This window comes from Gossypium hirsutum, chromosome A12, assembly GCF_007990345.1.
Source record: "Gossypium hirsutum isolate 1008001.06 chromosome A12, Gossypium_hirsutum_v2.1, whole genome shotgun sequence".
Lineage (NCBI taxonomy): Eukaryota > Viridiplantae > Streptophyta > Magnoliopsida > Malvales > Malvaceae > Gossypium > Gossypium hirsutum.
In genome coordinates, this window is record NC_053435.1 from 106,086,140 (window position 1) to 106,096,765 (window position 10,626).

The 10,626-nt window shown below is 32.0% G+C and overlaps 2 protein-coding genes across 3 annotated transcripts; both read right to left on the reverse strand.

Moving 5' to 3' along the window:
• Positions 1-2,343: 2,343 nt before the first annotated feature.
• Positions 2,344-3,604, reverse strand: LOC121211173 (mitochondrial import inner membrane translocase subunit Tim13). Its single transcript, XM_041083621.1, has 2 exons — positions 3,255-3,604; positions 2,344-2,727 (listed from the first exon to the last, which is right to left on the reverse strand). Exons 1-2 carry the CDS (start codon positions 3,369-3,371, stop codon positions 2,581-2,583), a joined length of 264 nt encoding a protein of 87 aa, XP_040939555.1. The 5' UTR covers positions 3,372-3,604; the 3' UTR covers positions 2,344-2,580.
• Positions 3,605-4,973: 1,369 nt separating this feature from the next.
• LOC107929502 (mitochondrial inner membrane protein OXA1) lies at positions 4,974-10,207 on the reverse strand. 2 transcript variants are annotated; one of them, XR_001692837.2, is made up of 4 exons: positions 9,097-10,207; positions 6,018-6,081; positions 5,528-5,582; positions 4,974-5,436 (listed from the first exon to the last, which is right to left on the reverse strand). XR_001692837.2 is itself a non-coding variant. In XM_016860939.2 (4 exons), exons 1-4 carry the CDS (start codon positions 9,114-9,116, stop codon positions 5,245-5,247), a joined length of 318 nt encoding a protein of 105 aa, XP_016716428.1. In that variant the 5' UTR covers positions 9,117-10,188; the 3' UTR covers positions 4,974-5,244. The 2 variants fall into 2 exon arrangements, 1 of the variants encoding a protein (XP_016716428.1); XM_016860939.2 differs by having other exon boundaries at positions 4,974-5,423; positions 9,097-10,188.
• Positions 10,208-10,626: the final 419 nt, after the last annotated feature.

Here is a 10,626-nt window from a genome sequence, read left to right on the forward strand (position 1 = left end):
TAAGTTGATTTTCTTTTGCTTTCGTTTTGAGTTCTCTTGAGAACGCAAAATGGGAGAGAGGAAGCTTTGTTGAGCGTTGTTTTCTTTTTATTGGAGGTTTTAGTTATATTTTGGAAGAGTTAAGGAAGGCTAACTAGTGGATTTATTTCAGCTGAGTTTGATTTGGCTTTAGTATTTCCATGGTATTTTCATGGATTGGATCGCAGAAGAGCAAGTTATACTTGAAAATGGGTTACAACGAGTCCTCTTTTTGCTTTTTTCCTACAGACTTTGACAACAATGGTGATGTCGGAAATTTTGGGACCGTAATTGTGAAATCTGATCACAGATGTAACACTCACAATCAATCATCGTATTTGTTTAAGCCTTCACCCAATGAGGGCTAGGATAGATGGACTGGACGTTGATGGATGATGGATGATGAGGAGGAGGATAAAGATGGAGAAAGTTTTGGGACGTTTATGGTAAGATTGACGGTGAAGAGTGAGAGGGAATAGGGCGATAGTGGGGATTGGCACGTGCAGAGAGAAAGGAAAACAGAGAGTGCTTCTTGGAGTTGGAGATGAGCAAACTGCGAGAACAGAGAGAAAGAAAGAAAGAAATGAAAGAAAGGGTAGGCATCTTGAAAATTGGTCAAATATCTTTGATATGTGGGTTTTTTACCAAACTAGGACAAAAAAAATAAAAAATTCCGAAATAATGCAAATGAAAAATTATGTACCAAAATGGTACATTTGGGGTGGTGCCGCCTATGGCAGAGGCATGACCACCCCATGTCCAATCAAAAATTACTGTTGCTGTCTGTTAAATTGCGGCTCAGGACTAAAATATAATAATATAATGTATTCAGGGACCTTTTATGGAATTGTTCCATTTGAAATGATGGCTGAAAAAAAGGGTAAGGGTGCCGCCTGTCAGTGTGGCGGCACCAAACTTAAAATATGGCTAATTGCTTTGTTAGCCCTCATTATTTGTTATTTTCTTTTTATTCCCCTTCAACTCATTATATTATTTTTAAACAAGCCCTTAACCTATTTTTGTAATTAAATAACCCCTTAAATTATTGTTTTCACTCATAAAGGCCTTTCATTTTAATATTAAAGGAAATATATTTTACCCAAAGTAAAGTTATTTAAAAAAAATATAAACTAATTAACATTTTATGTTGATGTGAATAGTTTATTAAATAAAAATAAAATTTTAAAATTTCTTGAGAGTGCTTATATACATGAAATTCTTAACTACTCTTTCGAAAATTTTGACTACTTTTTAGATTTTATATTGATGTTAAAGTGTATATAATTTTTATTGCAAACAAAAAATTAAGATAAAAGCTTGAAATTTAAAATATATTTACTTTAATATTAAATTGAAGGACTTTTATGAGTAAAAATCATAAGTTAAGGGGTTATTTAACTACAAAAATAGGTTAAGGGCTTGTTTAAAATAATATAGTGAGTTAAAGGGGAATAAAATAATAATAAATAATGAGGACTAACAAAGCAATTAGCCATATTTTAAGTTTGGTGCCGCCACACTGACAGGCGGCACCCTTACCCTTTTTTTTCAGCCATCATTTCAAATCGAACAATTGCATAAAAGGTCCCTGAATACATTACATTATTACATTTCAGTCCTGAACCGCAATTTAACAGACAGTAAACAGTAATTTTTGATTGGACATGAAGTAGTCATGCCTCTGCCATAGGCGGCACCACCCCAAATGTACCATTTTGGTACATAATTTTTCATTTGTATTATTTTAGAATTTTTTTATTTTTTGTCCTAATTTGGTAAAAATCCCTTGATATGTCATCAACCTACGGTTGACTAATGGTCAACTCATGTTTCCTGATAAAATTGAGTTGATTTCTAAAAAAATCGTAACTTGAAAGTGTCAATCCAATAAAAAAAAAGTTGAGGGTTCAAACCCAAAAAACCCATAAACATAGACAATTATGCTTAAAATCTTCAAACCCATTGACAATTTGCTTTTACACTTTCAGATTTGTCTTTCAAGCTTCTGCACTTTTGTAACTTCTAAGGTATATAGCTCGATTGCAAAGCTGTGTCATTCATCATGGCCAGCGGCCGCACTCAAGGAAGTCCATCACCTTATTTCATCTTTGTCAGAGGGTGGCCTCGAAAGATTCTTATACTAAGGCAGCGGAGATGGTAACCCGGCTCCAGTCCTGCTTGAGCTAATCGTTAAACCAACAAGGCACACATAGAGAGGCAACGGTTTGATCATATCATCACATAGGCTCTATATTGCTAACAGATCCAATAATCACAATTCGCAGGACGAAAACAAGAGATGATAAGGAAAAGGAACAACTTAAGGAACATATAATAAGCAAATAACATTAACCATGTAACATCTCACGGAGGTTTCTGGGCAAGTACAAATTCAGAAAATATTTTATGCAAAGTTATAATGTTCCAAGTCAAATTTAGAAAACGTCATAACAAAAAACAATGTTGCAATTCTCACTCATCCTTGAATTTGAGATTTCCGTTTCCAAACTTTAGCAGCTAGCTAACATATTCTTCAAAAACAACAGTCTGGGTTTAAGAATTTCAGCGCGATGTGAAAAGAGCTCTGCCAACAATACCGGTGGCCTCGATGTAACGATCCACACATCTAGAGATGCAACTACTTTCACTTCCACTAAGACTTGTTCCTGGCTTTGAGATACACTTTTCAAAGCACTTCCCCCTCACAGTCTGTATGACCAGAAAGAATATATGCATTTAGCCCCAAATAATGCTTAGAAAGCATGATGAAAATCATGTGATGCTGTAATCAAATAACCAACATCGCATTCTTATTCTCAGAAAGCTGACATTTTATAGCAACAGCCAAGATTGCATTATGTTAATATGAAGAAACTAAAGAATCTGAATTGGGTACAAATATCTAAGCATAGAGATAAACATACAAACAAGCTATGATAAACAAACTTTCTAGAGATCAAGTTAATCAGTGATAACCTTAGTCAACAAGCTCCTACCAAGCATGCTTTTGTGACAAACGAAAATGAACTATTGAGACATGCTAAGTCAAATGGGGTCGATGGGTTTAAACCACTTAATAGAAACCTTAGGATGGTGGCTGCTTTTCTGGGTTTCAATGCAACCTAAACATTAGATAACTATGGAAAAAAGAACTTGTAAATTCAAGATTTTGATAGTTCACATAAAGTTGCGAAAACCCCAGGAACGGAATTAAGAAAGAGGAAAGAGAGGGCAACCTCGAGGAACTCTTGAGCATAAGCCTGGGCAAGTTGAGCCTTCATCTGGTCCCTGAATTCATCTGTTGAAATTTGGGGAGATCCTGTTCCGCTTGAACCAGTTGAAAAAGAATCCATCTTTCCCCCTGTATTTAGCTCTCTCTTTCTCTCTCAGCCTTCAAAGCAGATCATACAAACTGATAAAATACACTAAACCCTAACCATAAAATAGAAGAGCGATAGGAGAAAGAAGACGCTAAACCCCTCCACTTAAAGGATTGGGTTAGACCCATTTAGCCCAGGACGATATTCATCTCACATTGGATTTAAAAGAGGCTCCTTTGTCGTAATGGGCTTATAGATTTGTGCTCAAGTTAAATTGGGTTTAGGCTTTACCGCTTTAGTTAACCACTTCAAATCCCTAAATTTCACAATTTATAATAATATAATCCCTTCAAAAAGAACATAATACTAAAACAGCAGTTATTTTTTAAATTTAAATAAATTATTTATTCATTAGATAGATAAAAGATAAAATTTTGTTATTAGTCCATGTACTATGCGTAAGTCATAGATTTAGTCCATATATTTCAATTTGGTTATTTTTAACTCTTGTATTTTTTAAATTTTGAAATTTCATTTTTGATCAAACGATAGCCGTTAAATTCCTCACCTTAAATCCTTTTTTTTTCAAATTCTTATGCGACAAACATACCATTGTATGTGTATGTCAAATTGTTATTTCCACATAATATTTAGGGGAGTGCAATTCTTAGTTAAAACCGAGAAAACCAACTAAACCAAATCAATCGATTTCAGTTTGTGCGATTTGGGCGGTTTTTTTGTTATGGGTTCAATTTTGTTATTTATTTTGATTGATTATCAGGGTTTGAATTTTCCAACCCACCCAACTGAAAAACTAACTTAATTTAATATATTTTAAAATATATTTATAATTTATAAATTAAATATATATCATTCAAACCCACTAACTAAAGTCAATTGATTGGGTTAACTGATCAAATCGATCGACCAGATCGAATTTCGTAGGTTATTGTCGATTAAGTCAATTTGATTAAAAAAAAGATAGAGCCCTCTAAGAAAAAACCTCGACATTTTAATTAATAGATTTAACAATTATCATTTCAATCAAAATAAAAATTTTAAATTCGAAAAATATAGTTAAAACACTAATAAACTTTTTAAGTAATTGCATCATATAGTTAAACACTGGAATTTTTTTTTAAAATTATAAAAGAAAAATTGGAAATCAGAGGGATTTAATATCATTTTTAATTAGTAATCTTCCACATAAAAATTTTTAATCATTCACTTAAAGCTGTGGATTTAAAATTATATTAATATGATTAATTATTAAAATAAAAGTGTATTGTTAACCAACCATGCTCTGCCTTCCAACCGTAATGATAAAAGATAGAAGACTTCCAACATTTTTAATATCTAAAATGATTAATGAGCTAAATATTTGGTTTCAGTAAATCAAATATAATGGAAATCCCTCATTTGCATAAAATAATAACACTACAATTTGAATAATAAATACATTACATTCGCATTGAATTCATAAGTGAAATTTAAATATTATTCTAATCCGCTCAATAGTATCATTTATTTTTCTTTCACTACGTAAAGCACAAATGCAGCGAATATATCAGTTATCCGGTACAGACAAAAGTCCCCAAAGTCTGGGGACAATAGAAAACCTCAAAACTCCCGAAATGCATATAAAATAGTTCACTGTCATTTTTATTTATATGGCCCCAAAATGTAAGGACTACAAAAATTAATACATGAAGCAATTTTCTAATATAAATATTACTATTACTCATTAATTATAAAACTAATATCCTCAATGCCAGTTCAATTTCCGGAAGAATAGCTTTTGTCACCTCTTCTTGTTTTTCCTCCTTCCTTTTACTTGTTTCTCTAAATTTCTAAGCCTCTGATTGATGGTAGAAGACGAAGAAGATGAAGATGAAGATGATGTTATTTAGCTCGCAACTTCTGTTGGATCAATGGGCAACGAGGTAGACTGTTGTGATGCGGTTTTGGCTTGTTTGAGAGTTTGTTTGAGAGCCGTATACAGATCGATAGAAGGCCGTGTAACGACTGGTTGCTTCGGTATTTCGGGAACGCCTAAAGCCTTCTTCACTCCAGGAACCTTAAGCACTGAAAAAACAAACTATGGGAAATGATATATAGTCATATTCAGAAATCTCGGAAAAGCAAATCAAATGTTTAGTCGATAGATAGCATGAAGTTTACGGACTCACCTAATCCATATCCAAGGGAAAATAAATTCGATGTGATCCAATAACAAAATATGGTCTGTTGAATAAATGAGATGAAAATGATCATCATTAAGTAAATATTCAGAGCAATTTAAATCTCCAGAGAAAGTTGTTTTCTGTCAATCTCGCATTGCGCCCAAAGTTTCTAGACTTCTAGGAGTTACATAGAGCTCATCAACGGCACCATTTGCCAAAACCAGCAAAAATAGTGCATTAGCTTGTTATAGTAGGCAATGCGAACATACTATACAAGCTTGTTAAGGGAACCGTTATAGAAAGGCCCAGATGACATATTCGAGTAGGAAAAATATTACTGCTATTGAGAGCTGATGGCAGACACAAGAATGTGCAGAAGCCAGCAAAGGAAGTGTACCTTTGGGAAACTCATGGTAAAAGATATAATTCTAAATGCACTATATGCAATTCTAAGACCAAACCAGTAGTATTTAAGGAATAAATGTTGCTATCTTACAGCCATGAAAAAGCTGACAAAGATGGGGCCCGGAATATATGGAGTAAATGGAGTCACGCCATGTCTGTAATTATTTAAGACAAACAACGAAATTGTCAGGTTAAAAAAGAAACAGCTAGAGAAAGACATTTAAGTGAACGACTATATCAAGCACATTTCTGATCATCCAAAAAACTAGAAATTACTACCAAATGAATTATCATCTAAAACAACTCAAGTCTAATATACATGTGCTTCTAACCTCAATATATATAGAAGAAATCCATTTAGTATCCTCCAAGACAGATTTTAAGGGAGATGCTAACATTAACAACCTACCATGACTTCAGACTAAGACGGAAACCTGGAGTTTGGCTGTTACTGAAAGGGATAAGAGCACTATAAATAAATAAATTAAAAACACATTTAAATCAATGTGAAGCTCCCAGCATCTTTTACATCAACGATGTCGAAACCACCTCTTTTCGAATATTTTAAGATTTAATGAAAAAACGGGGAATTGACTTTTGAAAAAAAAATATGGAGTTGCCACCAATCTTTTTGTTTCGGTGTGATCGGATCACCTAATAATTTGGTTATTTTAATAAAACATTTTTGATTTACTAAAACAACGATTCTGGTCTACGAAAATATGAGAAAACGGGCTTGGGAGTCGGTTACGTATGAGGAAGGATTAGCACCCTCATTACGCCCAAAATTGATACCAATCGATTAAATACTATCCTTATGTCTTAAAATTAAAAATATTTTTGAAATATGGTTCTTGTTAATAACATTTGAATAACCCAAGTTGGTTGTCAAAAATCTTCTTGTTTCGACGTTCGAAAGTTTATAATTTGAAATTAACAAAAGGATGCCCAACTATTTGGTCCAACAAAAAACCAAAACCCAGAACAGTAGGGCATGATTCCTCGAATTTCAGAACATCGAATATTGCCTCACCTTAGAAAATACGAGTGAAACTCCAAAGAGATATTCGATTATTTTGAACAAACGGGAAATTGTATTCCAGCACGATAGGGTACTATTCCCCGAATTGCCAAACATCGAATATCGCCTTCGTTTTAAAGGGTTTTTAGAAAATGTGAGTGAAATTTCGAAGGAATCTTCGATTGTTTTGAAAAAAACGGGAAATCACAACTCAACACGTCAGAGCACGATTCCCGAATTATCAAACACCGAGTATTGTCTTCGTTTTGGAAGGTTTTTAATAAAAGCGAGTGAAAACCTAAAGGAATATTCGATTATTTTGAACAAAAGAGAAATCATAACCCAACACGATAGGGCATGATTCTCGAATTATCAAACACCGGGTATTGCTTTTGTTTTAAAGGATTTTTAGAAGAAATGAGTGAAATTTTGAAGGGATATTTGATTATTTTAAGCAAATTACCAAATGGAAAATTGCAACCCAACACGTTAGGGCACGATTCCGCGAATTACCAAATGTCGCATATCGCCTTCGTTTAAGGGATTTTTAATAATTGTGAAACTAGCTTAAAACGCATTAATACGATTTGAAATAAGACGAAATTAATCGTAAAAATTCTGATTTTATAAAACCCCATTTCATAAACCGAGTGGAAAACCATGATATGGGATAATGTACGCATATAAGATACAATACTCGACAAACAAGAATAATGTGTCTTATTTAATCAACTAACAAAGTAAATAATTAAATAAAATAACCTAAAAAATATAATCCGACTGCAATCATGCATGGGAAATAATTGATATATGATACAATAAAGAAAATAATAACATAACAACACAACACCACAAAACAATAGATAAAAACATGCCAAAATAATATACATAGCATGATATAATAAATTGATCATAAAAGCTAGCATGTGCTAGAATCCGAAATATTTTATAGAAACTAGGAATGTATATATGCACAAAAATTTGAATTAGAACATCAAACAATAAAAATATAGAGTAAGTAATATATACACTTTAATATATAAATGAATTTCAAAAAGAGTATTATTAGAAGCATTTTGAAAAGAAAACTATACCAAAAGATTTAAATTCAAAACTTATCGATTATATACAATATACGTAAATATAGTAATGGATGTCAACACGAATTTTCGAATCGATGGCGTACATCTTAGAAAGTTTTAAGACAAATAGATTATATGAGTATAACCATATAAAAATATTTAAAAGACTGTATATGAAATACTAACTATGTAATATGAAACTAGTGATTGTACAAAAATGATTTGAAACAAGATTTATTCATCCACAATAATTAATGTCCATGAAGTAAAAAGCTTAATATAAACAACGCTTATACAAAAGGATAATAATATAGGAGAATATTCGAAACAAACAAAATATATAATACCAAAATTGGATTTAAAAGAAATAAAGAATATATATAAGTAAAATAAAAAAAATACGAACATATTCAAAAGAGGATTTAAATAAGTAATTCGATTTAAATCATGTACATGTATATACAAATATTGATATATGAAAATAAAATTATATAAATCATCTAAACATAAAATTACATTAAGAAAATTTTAAAATGATTATATGATATAATAATTCAAAAAAATGTACAAAAATGTTTTTTTTAAAGAAATACCAAAATAGACCATACACATATAATAAAGAATGTAAAAAAAAAATATGAAAGGTTTTTTTTTTTTTTAAATAAGACAAAAAAGGTATGATAAAATATGTTTTATATACGTAAGGTTTTAATATCTATTCAAATAGATTCGAAAGAAATAATATATGTGAAGTAACATAGAATTAATAAGATATATAGAATAAAATCTAACTTTATCATGAGCTATACATATTTAATAGTATATAAGAAAATTTGGAAGATATATTATACAAAATCTTTAAAACCACACAATATACAAAACTACAAAATGTCTTGATAACTCAAAGATATATACATTCATATATAAAATAAGTATTAAGTAAAATAAAAAAATGAATGATAAATAAAAGAATTAAACAAGTCAAGAGGACCTAATTAAAATAAAATTAAACCAAAAGGGCAATTAATAAATAAAATAAGCTACTGAAATTAGAAGAAGGACCAAACCTTAACGCGTGCGAATACATAGGGACTAAAACCGGCAATATACCAGATCCCCAAATTGCATCACTGAAGCGCGGACCAAAACGCAAACGCGCACAAACTAAAGGGCCAAATTAAAGAAAGAAAGTAAAGGAAATAAGACGCAATCGGACCATAGTACCCGATCCTGCCATTGAAGGTCTCCGACCATACTTAAAAGGATTTGGTAAGTTATTCGACCTTCTCTGTTTTTTAAAGAAGCCTTCAAATTGTTTTTACCCTTTTGAAAACCAAGCAAAGATTCGAAGTGAAACTCACGACCCTCGCCCGTATCTCTTCGTTTTCGAGATATTTTGGGCTTTTCATCGGTATCGATTCACATGTTAAAAGGGAAATCGAGCCAAAAAAAAGGGAAAAAAGAAGAAGAAATAATCGAAAGAAAAAGAAACAAGGAAACTTGAAATCACCTTCACTATCCTTTTTTATTTCTTTTCTTTGTATTCAGTATGCAAATAGTGTGCGTGTGTTTGTAAAAAAGGAGCCTCCTTTACAATTGAAAATAAAAAAGGCTTTATAGCCGAAATCAAAACAAAAAATACAATATTCTTTTTTTTTTCTATTTGCTGCTGTCGCTCTCTTGTTTGCTTGCAGGTGTGGAGGTACAGGGCCAGCTGTGGCGTACGGCTCGTTGTCGTGGAGGCGTGGGCGTGGCTACTGGAGGCTAGCTGCGGCACTGGCGTTAGGCTAGGGTTTTAAGTTTGGTTTTTTATTTTTGTGTTGTAACGGGCCGGGCAAATTTTGGGCCTTACAAATGAAATATCAAAGTGAAATCGCATTTAAACCAGGGCCCTTGTTGACCAAAATTACCAGGCTTTTGTGGAGATTGAGGCTCGTTAGAAGGATGAGTCTTACGGTCATCATCATGGAAAATGTAGGCAAACGATGGTCGATACCGTCTAGCTATTAAGGTTGCTCTACTGGAAAGGCTACGGCTAAACGCCATTGATACGAAGAATAAAAATTCCTCTAATCATACGAAAATAAGAAAAAAATAATATAAAAATTTAGCCCAGGACGATAATCATTTTACGTTGGATTCAAAAGAGGCTCCTTTGTTGTAATGGGCTTATGGATTTGTGCTCAACTTAAATTGGGTTTAAGCTTTGCTGCTTTAGTCAACCACTTCAAATCCGTAAATTTCACAATTTATAAAGATATAAGAAAATAATATAATAAATTTGAAATAAAATATTTGTGTTTTTTTATAAAATAAAACATTTATTTATTTTTTAAAATCTAACTGGAGTTGTGATGATTTAGTCTAACTTTAATTACTCAAATGTTGATTTCCACCTTATTCAAAAGATTTTACCATGTCAAAGAAGTTCACTTACTAGAAACACCTCAATAGTGGTATGGCAAGATTTTTAGTCTCGCAATTTATTTGACATTAGACAATTTCTTCGTTTCAAATACGTCTAAATTAATTTAACTCTCAACAATTAAAAATTTTTGGCCAATTTATATAGAGGAAGCAACATAAAGCCAAAAGAA

Coding starts and splice junctions, on each gene's coding strand:
- LOC121211173 (XM_041083621.1), bottom strand. CDS start 3,371: ATGGATTCTTTTTCAACTGGTTCAAGCGGAACAGGATCTCCCCAAATT. Junction 2,728..3,254: donor ATGCTCAAGAGTTCCTCGAG/GTTGCCCTCTCT, acceptor CTGGTCATACAG/ACTGTGAGGGGGAAGTGCTT.
- LOC107929502 (XM_016860939.2), bottom strand. CDS start 9,116: ATGTATTCGCACGCGTTAAG. Junction 6,082..9,096: donor ATGTATTCGCACGCGTTAAG/GTTTGGTCCTTC, acceptor AAATAATTACAG/ACATGGCGTGACTCCATTTA. Junction 5,583..6,017: donor TTGTCAGCTTTTTCATGGCT/GTAAGATAGCAA, acceptor TTTATTCAACAG/ACCATATTTTGTTATTGGAT.